Source organism: Mesoplodon densirostris, chromosome 2 (assembly GCF_025265405.1).
Source record: "Mesoplodon densirostris isolate mMesDen1 chromosome 2, mMesDen1 primary haplotype, whole genome shotgun sequence".
Classification (NCBI taxonomy): domain Eukaryota; kingdom Metazoa; phylum Chordata; class Mammalia; order Artiodactyla; family Ziphiidae; genus Mesoplodon; species Mesoplodon densirostris.
This window is the reverse complement of record NC_082662.1, coordinates 85361500-85377602: the sequence shown is the minus strand read 5'-3', so window position 1 is coordinate 85377602 and position 16103 is coordinate 85361500. Positions and strand designations below refer to the sequence as shown.

General features: G+C 37.7%; 1 protein-coding gene across 2 annotated transcripts in view; it reads right to left on the bottom strand.

Moving 5' to 3' along the window:
* The window catches only part of ABCD3 (ATP binding cassette subfamily D member 3), an 83629-nt gene extending 68080 nt beyond the window's left edge, over positions 1 to 15549 (bottom strand). For both annotated transcript variants that reach the window (XM_060085410.1, XM_060085420.1), the window contains exon 1: positions 15366 to 15549. In XM_060085410.1, the coding sequence (XP_059941393.1) occupies positions 15366 to 15475 (110 nt within the window). In that variant the 5' untranslated portion in view covers positions 15476 to 15549. The remainder of the gene's footprint in view (positions 1 to 15365) is intronic.
* Positions 15550 to 16103: the final 554 nt, after the last annotated feature.

The window sequence follows — 16103 nt, the reverse complement described above, 5'->3', positions numbered from 1 at the left end:
TAGATCCATTATCTCTAGGCCCTAGAGATACTACTTTAGAACACCTCGGTCAAAACCATGATATCAGCTATCACCCATTCTCTAATGACTCCCCAAATCCCTAGCTCCCTCATCTTTCCTAAGCTCCTGACTTTAAATAAGGTATCTGTACCTGGATCTACTGAAATCATTTTAAACTCAACATGCATTCTATGTCTGAACTTACCTTTCCACCCCAAATCTACCCTTCCACCTTATCATTCTGAGCTGGGCCCTAACTCAGTGAATGTACCTTCTTCTATCCAATCACCCAAGCCACAAACTTGGGAATTATTCTTAGATATTCTCCCTTTCTCATACTCTCCCTATCCAATCTCTCTCCATGCTCTCCTTTTCCTCTATTGCAACGACTTCAGTTCAGGCTATCAAAATTTCTCATGTAAACTAACAATTTTCTCACCTGCTTTCTAAGTAGGTTCCTTATCATTTCTACTGTCCCCCAATTCACTTCCTTAGCCATATCAAATATAGCTGTGTGTGTGTGAGTGTGTGTTTGTGTGTGGGGGCACACATGCACACGCACACAACCAAGGTCAATCAGGGCCCAGAAATGATGAAGACCTGAACAAAGGTGGTGGCTATGGAAATGGAAAGATGAAAGAAAATTGCTAGAAATAACAGGGTGAGGGAATAGATAAGAGCTAAGACCTAACTGAATATGGAAACGAGAGGAGAAGACGAGCAAAGACTTAAAGAACTATGTAAAGATACAGGAGGTATTAGAAACCTTCGGCTCCAAACTTATGCCCTGCAAGGCAAAGATCATTTTTCCTCAGGTCTCACAAACAGTTTGCACCCTAAGTGACCCGAGGACAGTCATTCCATTTACCATAATAAAGAATAACAGTAGAAGCATTCAGGGAAATAATCATTGGACTCATTATGAATGTGTTAAATTTCAGGTTCCAATAAGATAACTATATGGAATTGTCCAGAAGATTTTTTTTTTAAGTTTAGATTTGAAGTTCAAGAGTGGAGATGTTGATTTGACAGGAATTAACATGACAATACCGTGAATATACAATGATATAACTCCTTTGGGAAACAAAAATATGAAATCTGAAATGCGAGTCTTGCACCTGTTTATTAAGCTACTGTACTAAAAATTTTAGTATGTGCTCTTAAGAAACTTGGTTTAAGTTGTTCCCTGACTGATACTGTTCCCAGGTACTTTAACAAGTAAACTTTCCTCTTAAAATGAAAGTATGTTTACTATAAGCCTCAAAATTATTCCTACAAGTAATTTTAAATAAAATGTCTAGACCATAATCAAAAATAACCAAGCACACAGGAAACTACACTCCATAACCAAGAACCAGTAGAAATTACAGAAAACAGGAGCAGACCCAAAAAGATTTCAGATGTTGGAATTTCCAAACATACCCTATAAAACAAGGCAGACTATATTTCAAGAAATAAATAGATAAAATAAAACAAAGATATCTACCAAGATAAGGAAATAATCAAAAGCTACACAGACTTAAGAAAACCAAATGGAATTCTTAAAAATAAAAATAAAATTAAAATTAAATATTTAATCAATAGGTTTAATAGATTTCACATAGCTGAAGAGAAAATTAATAATCTAGCAGCTAAGTCAGAATTGACTATACAGAGTATAGCAAGGAGAAAACAAAAAGACAGCAAACAAAGAAATAAGAGACAGTGGTTACAATAAGACTATCTTAGTTGGTGTCCAGGAAAAATAAAGAAAGAAAACAAGGCATAGGTAATGGCTGAGAATATTCCAAAATGGAAGAAAGACACCAATCCACAAAAATTAAAAGGCCCAGTGAATTCTAAGCAAGACAGATAAAAAATAAATCCACACCTAACCAAATCATAGTGAGCTTCAGAAAACCAAAGACAAACATAAATCCTTAAAAGCCTCTACGGGAGCAAAAAAGAATAATTACCTTCAAGGCAGCAACAGTTACAAACTAACAGTTGACTTCTCAACATTAATAATGGAAACCAGAATATAGTGGCATCAAATCTTCAATGTACAAAAAGAAAATTACTGCCAATCTAGAATTAAACATTCAGGAAAAAAGACACTTACATGAATGAAGGCAAATAAAGACATTCCCTGGCAACATGGAGAGGGTTCATCATCAGCAGACTTGTACTAAAGAAATTTATAAAGGACATATTATGGGGGAGAGGAGGGTTGATCTCAGTTGAAAGGTATAGATTGCAAGAAGGAATGGAAAGCAAAGAATGTGGTTAAATATATAACTAACTCTAAGTAAATATTATATAAAACAATAATAATAATGTCTTATAGTACTAAAAAAAAACCCACAACAAATGCATCTAAATAAGGAGGAAAAGTTAATGGGGTCACTGCTCTGAAGTCCTTTTACTGCCTGGGAGAATGATGAAGTATTTCTTATTGATTAATATTTAGACTTGAAAAGGTAAACAGATGGCAAAATTTCTAGGGTAACCAGTAAAATTAAAAAAAAAATTATATAGAGAATAACTTCCAAACAACTAAAAGAGTTAAAAATAAAATGAGGAAAAAAATCAATACTCTAACCACAAAGCAATTATGCTGGTAATCAACAGCAAAAAGAAAAATACAAGAAAAATTCCCAAATGTTTTGAAATTCTAGTATACTAAATACTGAGACAAATTCCTAAAAAGGAGGAATCTTTTTTCCCACCCTTGAATCTGGGCCAGGCTTGTGACTTGCTCTAGCCAACAGAATGGGTAGAAGCCTTTCTGCTTTCACCCTGGCTTCTTGGAAGGCTGACCTGAGACCACCATGTGAGGAACTGGTACAGCCTACTGAATGATATAGTCACTTAGATGAAAATCAAGGCATCCAGCCACCAGCCAGCACCAACTACCAGATATGAACCTTCCAGTGCAGCCAATCCTCTACTGGGTTCCTCATAAGGGAACCCAAACAAAACAAGCAAAGGAACTACCCAGCCATCCATAGAAATAAGGGGGGAAAATAACTGTTGGGGTGGTTTGTTACACAACAATAGGTAACTGACATAAATAAAGAGATTCGCTTTGGTTTGTGAAAAGTCATGGGTCAAAGGAATTTTTAAAATATTTGAAACGAATGATATACATATCAAATGATATGTTTACAACATAAGAGTTTACGTATCAAAAAAACTGTGGGATGCAACTAAACAGTGCTTAGTGAACTTAAATAACCTTAAACGAATACATTAGAAAAGACTGAAAATTCATCATCTATGTGAACATTAGAAAAAGAACAAAATTAACTGAAGTATAAAGAATAAAAGAATACAGATAAAAGCAAATAAAATGAAATAAAAGACACTCAACAGAGGTAAGCAAAACTGAAAGTCAGATTTTTAAAAAAATTGACACATGTTACAAACTCATGGCAAGATTGATCAACAAAAAAGGGCACTATAACCAATTTTAGAAATTAATCTATAAATTAGATGAAATCCTCATCAAAATCCCAACTTGCTGATTCTAAAATTTAAATAGAAATAAAACCAATGCAAGAGTTGATAACTGAGGCACATTTCATATTTTTATAAGATTCACTGCATTCATAAAGGTTCCTCCAAAGCATCTATAACAGAGCATTAACTACTTATTTACAAGTAGTGAATCATTAGGTTCATAATGACACTTAAGAAGAATTCATCGGTCACCTCCAGAGAATAACAAGAAACTGATGTATAATGAAGAAGCAAATATCCATCCTGCCTTTCCTAACTGAACTGTACCACTGGGGAACCAAACAGATGAAGAAAACTTCCTTTTTACAGAAGCATTCCACCTTATAAATGAAGTAATAACCGAATTCAAATATCACCATTTTGTAAGACCTAATAAACTCATCGTTCTAGGTATCAAATATCAGTGGCTGCTCAAATCACAAAAAGAAACCATCAGACATTATATACCTCATGACAGAGAGTATACCACATCAACACCTAGGAAGCATTCTTGTCCAAAAAATAAAAACAAAATCTAAACTTGATCAAGCTTTTAGATCCAACTAGCAATTTACAGGAAATACAGAGAATGAAGAAAAATTATGCAACTGGCATAATCCAAATTACAGAATATGTATAGGTGAAAACACCTGGTTGCTTCAACAAATAAACTATAACAAAGGGGAAAGAGAAATGGCATGCAGACTCATAGATTAAGAGAGACTTGAACAAAAAATCCTACAAACACATCTGAATTATAGTGCTCAGGAGCGCACCTTTGGGTGATAAAATTATAAAGAAATGCCACAATGTAATTACTATAGAAGTCAGGATAGTACAGGGAAGGGGCTGTGACTGGGAAGGGGCATGTGGCTTCTGGGTGGATGGCAAAGATATTTCTTGACCTGGGTGGCAGTTACAAAAAAAGTCATTAATTTATATATGTGTTTTATGCACTTTTCTATATTTGCTGTATAATATACAATAAAAATGTTTTTAAAATCTTAAGAGTATTTCACCATGACTATATTTTAAAATTAATATACAATAAAATTGTTAATCTAACAATTAACATAACTTTGAATTTAACATAAGTCTTTTTCTTAGCCCCTGAATGATTCTTGACTGTTCTTTTGAATCTGAAACCGAGTTCCCTCACTGAGTTTATGATTACTCTCTCTATCCAATTCTTTATTGCCTTTTTTGTCCCCTCTGACCTCAATCCTGTGCTAACTGAAGACTAATCAACCAGAGTCAGATGATGAAAACTGCTATTGTTGATAACATCGTTAATGTACTAAAATTGCTATTATATATATCATCATTAACATACAAACCCAGGTTGTTTCTCCAGGGCAAGATGAGCTAATGGACCCCCAAGCCACGGACCACCTGGTCTGAGCCTCATAAACCAGAACATTCCAACTCCCGAAACTATGATGAAGAAATGTCACAAGATGATGATTAGTCCCAGCCTTTGTTTTTCCCCTTTAAAAAAAAAAAAATCCCTAACTCAAAGACCAAGATGGAGTGGATCTGAAGCTTGTCTCTCACTCTCTTGCTTGGTGCCGTGCAATAAACCCTTACTTTGCTGAAAACACCTGCTGTCAAGAGTTTGGCTTTCTGTCCATGGGCGCATGAGGCCTTGCTTGGTTACAAATCTATCTGAAGGATCTGATAAAAATGTTTTATTCTGTCTTTTACCCTCCACCTGGCTAATTCAAACGTAAGAACTCTTATAATCAGGTACCATTTTTACCTTTCTGATTACTCATCGATAAAATAAAGATAAAAAAACAACTATCTCAAAAGACTGTTGTGAGGAATAAATGTAAAATATTTAGAACCTATAATATGGCAAGTGCTCAATAAATAGTTAATAGTAAGGTTACCAGCTTCATGTCTTTGCAGTCCCTTCTTCTCAAATCATAACTCCACTAACGCCATGCCTTGCTCATGCTATTTTCTCTACCTAGAATGCCTTTTACGCCTTATCTCTTAAGATCAGGCACAAAAGTGAAACCTCCCCAGGTAACAACCAAAACAATCAAACATTCCCAATTCAGCGCTCCCTCCCACAGAATTATTATTAGACCACAGGTCTAGTCATACTGACTTGTACAACTTTTCTATGTATTTGTGTTTCCACAAGACAGGGGTTAGAAATAATGTTCATCAATTTGGTATCTCAATGCCTAGCTTAGAGACATACAAGAAGCATTCAATAGAATGTACTGGATAAACATTGTATTTCCTTCCACATTGAAATTTTCTTCAATGAAGTAAGGGGAAGTAGCTATTTTGTTGAACCAGTGATAAAATACAGAGAGAAATGCATTCACTCATCAATAGTTAAATTGGAAATTATCTGATACTTTCGTTAAAAATGGGATCATTTCATTGATTCTGTCCTACACTTGCCTCCCCCCGTGCCTCCACTGCTTTACTAAACAACACATCTTGGGCATTACTGCAGGGGAAAGAAAATGAATACCATAGTTGAAAACACCTTAAATCTAATTTCCTGATGCAACAAAATTGTATCACAGGTAAATAGAGAATAATATTTTAAATAAAATATACCAGGAGTTTCTTTTCTTAACTAGAAATTTGGTGTGAAATGTCCAGACACAGGATTCTCTCTTTTAATGGTCTGTGGGTTTCTTAACAGCAAAAATCTTGCCTGATTTAATTTTTAATCTTCCCAAGTGCCCAATACAAAACTAAAATGAAATGGGCTGTCTTCTCTCACTACAGGATCCATCTAGGAAACAGACCTACTCTCATTCACTACTGTGTGTCCTCAGCACCTAGCACTAAATGTTGAATGAAGGTACAGACTTGTATCGTACCCCTCAACTCTCGAGAATAGGACCTTTTTTTCATCTCTATAAACCCAGCATCTGACACGTAGCAGGCACGAGATGTTTTATGAGTTAGTGCATGATCTTTGGGTCCCTTTCTTTGAGTGGTTCGTTGATTCCCATGCCACCCTACTTCCTCCAGTCCTTGTTCTGGAATGAGGAAAAGATCTGATTCTACCTCAACTTAAGTTAACTTAAGTTAACCTCTAAGATATAATGAAGAAAGAATGACAGTAACACTGAATATGGAGTCAGAAGATTGAGTTTGATGTAAATTACCATGAAGCATTTTGATAAGCAAATTAAAAACATGCATAGTAAAAAGGAAATGTAACAATATGCCAATACCATATTAATCAAAGCTAAGATGCGTCAGCTGTAAATTGCATCCTAATTTCAGAGAAGCTGAAATGTAAAAAAGTCCTACTCACTAAAGTATGATAAATTTATAGGACCATACTTTTTCCTTCTGAGGAGACACTATGTGTCTTGTTGCTTACTTCATAGGTTTATGAAAGTGTAAATGTTTTAAATAGCGACATGTAGTGACCTACAGACACAGTATGCTGATTAAATAACCAAATTATGATTTACCTAGAGAAGCTGCCTCATTCCACATAGTACATTTATTTTCAATGCCAACAGATAACTACTGGCACTAAATTAATGCCAATAACTTCTTCAGCAGAGAGTAAATCATACAACCCATGTTTATGTCTATTATTATGGTACCATTACAGTGGTATGTGAGATTGTTGCGTCTATTCACAGATTCCAAATTAGCTGAATGCTTTGATGAGCTTTATTTTCAATTTTATACTTTATTAATTTAATTGCAGTCATTCAGGACTGCTAATTAGCCAAACAACAAATGCATGTTTTTTTTAAAAAAACACACAACCATCAGTTATCCAGACCATTTTATCCTAATGCTTATGGAAGGCTATATTCTTAAAAGAGATGCCTAAAACAAAAGTTATTTCCTCATAAAAAGAATGTTATGATAAAAGCCATATTCTTAAGCAAGGGCCTTATGTCTAATTTTTTGTAGAAATGACTACAAATGTCATTTATAAACAACTCTAACATTCTGTAAAAAAATCACTCCAAAAAAAATAACAATAGGGAAATACAGTACCCATTTTGCATAAAATTTAATTTGCCATATATAACTCTAAAGAAAATTATAAAGAGCGCCTATCTTTCTTCTTCATAACTCCAGTTTAGGGAATTCCCTGGGAGTCCAATGGTTAGGACTCCACGCTTCCACTGCAGTGGGCATGGGCTCAATCCCTGGTCAGAGAACTAAGATCCTGCAAGCTGCGTGGTGAGGCCAATAAAATAATAATAATAATAATTCCAGTTTATATTTTATTGCAACAGATTAGAAGGTGGTGATATTCATCATCCATGACCGAAAAAGGAAGACCATTCCCCACTGACTCCACAGCAGAAACATCGCAGAGGAGGAAGGATTCTGACTGGCCCAGTATGGATCAAACGCCTAGCCCTACTGTCCGAGTGCAAAATATCACCAGAAGGAAAGGTGTGAAAAGGTACCAGGTAAGTTAAAGATGAGAACCAATACAACCCCCAAAAGGTATCATTTAAAAGAAAGGCTATAGTGACATAAATACATTGTTCTATACTTAGTCCTGTCCAATAACTTATTGACAAAATATACAGAAAGGATACTAATTAAATGTGCAGGATCTACTGTATAGCACAGGGAACTCTACTCAATGTCTGTGGTGACCTAAATGGGAAGGAAATCCAAAAAAGAGGGGATATATGTATATGTATAGCTGATTCGCTTTGCTGTACAATAGAAACTAACACAACATTGCAAAGCAACTATACTCCAATAAATTTTTTTTAAATGTGCATGATGAAAAAAAAATTTAGGAGAAAGTGATGTGCCCAAAGATAAGTTGTAAATACCCACACCCAGGTTTAAAAAAAAAAAATCAAACACAGCAAGCTAAGAAGGGGAAAGGAAGGGAAAACAATTGTGCAAGCTAAAATATGAGTGAAGAATACTGACTGTCACAAAAATGAATGTAACCTCACCTATTTTAACAAAAGTTTTGGATTTACAAAGCAGGTAACAGCCCACTCCACTCTGTCAGTTAGACCACACTTAGAATAATGAATTCAGTTTCACACCTCCCTTTAAGGGGTGGAGAAATAGAGTATCATATTCAGGAAGCAACAACTGAAAAAAAAACAGAGGACTGAAACCATGTCACATAAAAGTAACTTAAATACTTTCCAACTCTGAATGAGTCTATCAATTCGAAAGGTTTCTTTAGGGAGATTTTCGTGGGCATATTTGAGGAAATTTTTATGAAGGCTCAATAGTTACTGAGTACATAACAATGGGATGTTTTGCTGTCCTTTGGTAAGCACAGGGAAAGCTAAAGCTATCTTCTTTTTACCGACCTTTGTTCCAGCTACTGAGTTAGGACATTTTCTCATTTAATCCTCACAAATACTGATTAAGTAAATACTATTATCCCTGTTCTACAGATGAGAAAACTGAGGCTCAAAGAGGCTGAGTAAATTGACCAAGATCACAGGTCTAGCAGATGGTTGAATAAAAACCTGAACCCATATCTAACACCAAAGACCATGTTTTATACTATGCTGAGTGCCTCCATAATAAAGACAGGTTTCTGCATATAAAAATATGCATTCTTGGAAAATAAAATAATCCTGAAACATTATTTTACATCTCTAAAGTAGTTCCCCCTCCAAAAAAATTCAAACATCCCTTAATGATGATTAGAGAATTAAATTAGCACCCATTCATAGTATTCTATGGCACAATTCTTAAAAAGTAATATGTGGAACTTGTGTAGCTCCAGAATGTTTATGTTTTCCTTTTCCACAAACACTAAAGAAAGCTTATAACCTTCATTCATTAATCCTAATTCTGGCAATTTATTCCAAGGAAATAACTCAGCAGAAACAGAAATGTTCACTCACAAACACACATAGTATTATCTGTAAAAATTACAGAAGCAATCTAGATACCAAATATTTAAGGGTAAAATAAATTATGATATAGTCACACAAAGGAGTATGTATGTATTTCTTTTAAAATATAGTAATGAGGTTCATGTAGAAACACAGGAATGATGTCTATGCTTTAAATGAAAATAGCAAACCATGTATATAACTGTGTAAAAATATATGCATATAAATAATAAAAGGTAATAAAAATAAAACAATATGTGTGTTATGGTGATGACATGCATGATTTTTTAATAGATCTTTATTGGAGTATAACTGCTTCACAATACTGTGTTAGTGTCTGTTGTACACCAAAGTACATGATTTTTAATTTCTTAATATTGTCTTTAGTGTTTCTACTCTATTGTTAAGTGTCAAAAGCAGGTCATAAAATAATGATACTATTTTTATAAATTTCTAAGACTTGCTTTACCCATGCATATAGAAGGGGCCTGGCTCCTAAAGAGCTCATAATATACTTCAGGAGACAACATTTACATTTGTAGCAAGAAAAAAATTGTTATTTAAACAAACAGTAACCACAGCTCTAAGAAAAATGGGAGGGAACACAATGAGGATGTATGGGGAAAGAGAATTCCAGGCAGGGGAATAGCAACTGCAAAAGCCCTAAAATGGAATGCCTGGCCAATGATGCTAATGTGCCCAAAGCTGAGAAGTTTAATTATAATAATTAAACAGTCAGTACCCAGTTACCCCCAGCATACCACAGACAGCTGCACAGTTCTGAGAACATGACCTGCATCAGTTGGTTTCTGTATAGAGCTGCTTTTCCTGGCAAATCCTTTAAGGCCTTCTTTACCTATAGCTGCTTAAGCATCTCCTTTTTATTCTGAGGATCCATTTGGTGATGAACCCTACAACATCCACTCATGGTTCATCCTAAGAGTCTCATTCAACTCCAGCCCCTCACCTGACACACGCCTGTACTTTGCAGAACATTCAGTGAGCCCGTGAAACTGAGAAAAGTGAAGCCAGCCCCTTCTAAAGCTTGATATGAAAGGAGCAGATCTCAAGAAGGAAAGTTGAATTCAGTATGCAGGAAAGCTGTAGGGAGGTTAGTGGGGAGAGAGTACAGGGAGTAGAATAGAAGCTAGAGATATGGAAACATCCAAGGGGTACAGAAAAGACCCAGCAACAGGCCACAGGGCTGAGTCTCAGGGGAAAATAGCCAACAAATTTCCAACAGTGGGAATGTACAAGAAACTTATAAATGTCATTGTTTAGGTTCTAATACGTCCCCTCTCCGGTCCCGGTTACTGTACTCAAGTAGATTTAGATGGCGTGGACTTGAAATAAAGCACCTTTGTGTTTAAAAAAAAAAAAAGAAAAGAAACTTGTAAATAAAAGAACTTCTCCACTTTAAGCTGTTCCCTATGTTGCAATATAATCCCTGCCACTACTCCCAAATTTTCAGTAAAGCTCTACTACAAATACCTGCTTTGTGACTGATGCTTTGGAGGAATCAAGGCAGATACCAAAATGACAGGCTCAAGAGACAACATACAAGTGGGATCTAAAATAGAGCAGAAGCATAGAAGTAAGGCATGACTAAGAGAAACAAAAGCTCCCTGAAACTCTCCAAAAATATTTGGTTATTCCTACCATCTATAGATTGGGGATTTGAAAAAGGACGAAGGAGGACCCCATAAGCTGGTGGACATGGCTACACTCTGATGGCTAACAACTAGATCATACCCAGTCAAACAATTAATAGATGAAAAGAGAAAAGTACCTAAATACATGGTTCATAAGATTAAAAAGGGGTTGTTTAAAATTACTTCATGGAAAAGGTGACCTTGATGTAACCCTTAAAGGATAAGAGTTGAACAACAGAGGATACAGGAAGAGATAGATATTCCAGGTATGGCTAATATCATGAATAAGGCTCCAAAGCCAGGAATGAGTGTGGCCTGTTCAGAAAACAGTGCAGAAACTGGCCTATTTGGAACAGAGAGTAGTCACTGGCAGGCAATGGAATAAAAGATTAGCCAGGTAAGGTGAGACCAGATAAAGGAAGGTTCTGAAATCCAGGAAGAGAAATCTGAACTTTGACAAGCATTCATGGGAAGAGAAAGAAAACTGCTTTGTTCTGTTTTTGTTCTTTGTTTGGTTTTATTAAGATCATAAAATAGTTTGGCAATGTAGACTGGTCTCTTCCCTGCCTTCTAATACTGGCCCACTGATTTCCTACCCCCAGTTCCTGTTATATAATCTCAGGTACACAACTATCACTTATCTGAAGATAATGCCTTTACTCATGTTTGAACTAGTACCCCATCTCCAACTGCCTGTCAGACAATTACCCTTAAAAATTCTTCAACTATTCTACATCATTTGTCCACCCTATAAATACTTACTGAATGTTTATCCTATGACATGTGCAAACTAGGAATTTAAAGATGACTCAGTCCATGCCCTCCAGAAACTCACAGTCTGATGCAGGTAGAAGCCAAGAAAATAAACTACCATACAGAGTGGTAACTTGAGTAGGGGAATGCTTAGAGCAGCCTGAGAGCAGAGGACAACAACATCAGTTTGGAGATAAGGAAAAGACACGAAAGTGCTAACTGAACTGAGTCTTGAAGGAAAATAAACATCAGAGGGTGGGAAGAAGTGGTGGGGATGACAGTGATTACAATAAGAGGGCAACGGCTGGGCAGAGCCTCTCCTACTCAGAGTGTGTTAATTCCATATGGCTGGCTGACTAGAAGTAGCAAAGGACCAGATCATGAACATCATTCACTCATGCTAAGAATTTTGTAGTTTAGAATAGCTCAAAGATTTTAATGAAGAAATAACATGATTATATTTGTGTTTGGACTGAAAGAGTACCACCAAGCTTCTTCCTCCCATAAAAGGCAACAAAAATCTGATAAAGGCTGCTACTGACATTCAATTTATCTCCAGTTATTCATTCCTACCCTCTTTCTAGGCTTAGCTCACATCCTTCATAAAACCTTCCCTAACTCTTCCCAAACACATTAATCTCTTCTTTCTCAAAATTTTTAATATGACTGTCTGTACACTGCATTGTCATCATCTTACATTTTTAACTAATTCACACTTAAAGATGTCATATATTTCTTTAATGTATGTGTAACACACACACACCTCTCCAACCCATAGCACCTAGTAATACAACATTCTGAAACAGATACTTCCTTTGAACTGAAATACATGGTCTCCTTTATCCATGAGTAAAAAGATTCCACTATTCCCCATATAAATAATAAACAAAATAAGATGTACGATTAAGCAAAACTAGGGTGAAAAAGGTTAGTATGGTGGTCATGTAGAATGAATACAAGAGAACTTTCTGGGGAGATGAAAATGTTCTAATTTATGAAAGGGATGTGTTATACTATTGTATCCATTTATTTTAAAAATGTACAAGATGTGTACAGTTCAATATATATAAATTTTACCTAAAAATCTGTAAAAATAAGGGGTGGGGAGCAAGGAGCTATAAGAAACAAGAATGGTAAAATGTTAATGGTACTTCTTGTGTGAAGTGTATAGGAGGTCCATTACATTATTCTGCTTACTTTGAATATGTGTAAAATTTTCCATAATAAAAAGTAAATTTCACCCAGTCAAATCATATGTAACTAAAAACTTACTCAGAACATTAAATTACTCATTCTCCCAATGTCTGGAATAAAATGACACTGTAACTTTTAAAGTGATTTTATTATCTTTATTAACTATCTGGTTCTAAGGAATATCTTCTAAGACAAATATACTGTCAATAGCATAGACAAATAAAGGTCAAGCAGTCACAGGTTCCTTAATTAGGCACTAGATAGTAAAATTAATTAGCCCTGTTACCAAAGCTACCCGAAAAGCCAGTAAAATATAAAGTTAGAATTTTCTGATCTTCAAACTATGATGCCAAAGATAGCAGCTGAAAGATATCCAAATGATTATGGAAGTATATTATCTACAAAGATAGATTTGACACCATTCTTAATGGTTTTATAGTAATTCAACCATTTTACCTCAGTAATTTAAACATGCTTATCTGCTCATAATTTGCATTCTCCTCCCACAAACTATGTGTAAAATAAAGATTTTCCTCACTACTGCCAGTGCAAAAGATTAACAACAATCTTTTGTTCAGTAAATTAACAGTTGCATAATTTAATCCCCCCAAAAGTTTACACAGTTTCTCAAAAAGAGGTTTGTAAAGCATTTTACATAATAATGAATAAACACTTAAATTATTTAATAAAACTGATTGCATTATACCATCTTGCTATTATTGCTACTATTTCCCATTAGATTATGTTTAAAATTTCCCTCGCTCAATAATCTATGGCCTTATTAATCAGTAACTACTTTAGCTGTGACTGGAAGGGACTTGAAAAGAGCTTCTGGGTTGCTGATAATATTTTTATCTGGGTGCAGATGAGGGTGATGATTACATGAGTGAGTTCTACTTGTGAAAACTCTTCAAGCTCTACACTTATGTGTATTTTTCTACAAGTATGTAATACTCCAATAAAACAAAGTTTTTAATTAAAAAAATCATAAAAGCAAGCCAGAGCTGTTAGGGCTGTCCTCAAATCCCCCTCTCCCATACTAAAACACCTGTTCTATGCACTAAAACACTTCTCTGCAAAAATGTCATTCAAAGTTATTTTATAGCATTCAGCATTTTCTATTGGCATATTCCCAGATAACAAATAACTTCCATTTGCAACTGGGAGATCAGAAAGCACACAATCTAACAGAAAATTTTGTTTATATTTTCCAGAATAAATCATTTTAAAAGCAAACTGAAGAGAGGAAAAGTGAATAGGTACTGTACTGTCCTGACAAAGAAGCAAATCATTTTCAACTTTGTTAAGCAGATTTAGGAAGGAAAAGAAAGACCGCTGCTCCAGACTAATAAGATAAAGAAGCCAGGGGAAGGTTAGTAAGAACTTCATGGGAAGGAAGGCCACTTGTCAGTGTTTTAGTCCAAAATCTACTACTAATAAGATATATTAGGCAAATCAGAACAGAAGGCAACAGTACCTGCCCAAAGAAATGAAGTAAAATGGATGAAAGCACTATGCTAAGATTTAATATGAAATATCCAATAGTAGCAAGAATGCTTTGGAAGTAGCCTTTTCTCACTCATTTGCTGAATGAAAGTGACTCCCAGCAAATAAAAAATGTCTTGTAACGCCACAACAGTAACTCAATTCTCTCTCTTCCTTCTCTAATCTTATAATCTCCCAAAGTTAAATTTAAACATTAAAATTCTCGAGGGAGAAGCAGCGGCATATCATCAAAAGGGATCTGGACCCTTATCTAGAACACACTTTCACGTTCCACCTGGGAGTCAGGGAAAACGAACCTTGCCCTCCAAATACCTCGGAACCGATTCAGCTTTTCCGATGAAATGCTAGGGCGTTCACTGGCCAACTCGAAGGGGACACCACTTTAGAAAGCAACTTTGCCAAATGGACCCAGGATAGTTCACACGAACCATCCTCGCGACTTTCACCAGCAACTACTAAGGAATCGTGCCAAATCTCACTCATCCAATGACTTAGACAACAGCCGCCAGCCTGGTGAGTCCAATCCCCATCCTCAAATCACACATACACGTCCACAAAGCAAATCCACGGTCTGTCAGGAGATGAGATGGCAAAACAAGAATACACCCATAAAGTTGATGCAAAAAAGAGGAGGACATCAGGGGCGACGGCCTTGGGGCAGAGGCACGGGTTTGCTAGCGGGCGCAGGAAAAAGATTCGCACACCCGGGGGCAGAGTGAGCAGCCGGACAGGCCGGCGGAGCGCAGGGAGCACGGGGGACGCCCGCGCCGCGGGGACACCGGACATCCTGACATTGGAGCCTGGCAGCGGCCGCAGCCGGCCCCCTCTCCGCTTGACCCCGCGGGGCAAAGGGACTCGTCCGCCGGACGAAGAAGAAGAGAACGCGGGGAGCTCACGTTCGGGCCCGGGAAGGCGGCGCGGCCACGGGCCTTCTTACCCGTGCAGGCCGAGGGCGCGGCGTCGCTTGTGGAGCAGGCAAAGCAGCAGGAGCGCGGCCCCCGCCAGCGAGGAGTTTCGCACGGTCAGGTACTTGCTGAAGGCCGCCATGGCACAGCCTGTGCTAGCGAGACGGGGACAGGCACGGGGACGCGGCGGCGACTACCGTACTGCAGGAAGCGCGGGGGAGACTGGGAGGAGAGGAGCGCGCGGGGGGCGGGCAGTGCCGGCCGCGCAGGACCGCCCCCTGGCGCGCGCCGCCGCACCGGCCGCGCGCCGGAGCCCACCTCGGCCTTTAGCTCGTGGGGAACGCGCGCGGGCGCCACGGAGGCCGGAAAGGTCCCGGGACGCGCTCTGCGCACGCGTGGACCTTCGCAGTGTCTCCGAGAACGCGGGCTCGGAAACGGCCCTGGGTCTCCCTCTGCTGCTCCTGGCTACTGCTGGGTCAGTGTGTCGCCACTGGCTCACCCCTACCCCCCACCTCCGCGCGCACACACGCGCAGGCTTTCACACGAACTGGAAAAGCGGGCCTGGCCTGCGCCGGGGGATTGGTGGGACCTGCCACTCCACCTCCAGTATGGGCCGTTACCACCCTCTTAAAGGAGCCAGGAAGAAGGGAAACGGCCCCGTCACAGAGCATTTACACAAAACTGAGGGCACAGTAATCCTTTAGATGAAAACAGCTGTGGGGAACTCTCCGAGGTGTACGGAAATGTGGAAAGAATGACTACAAATCAAA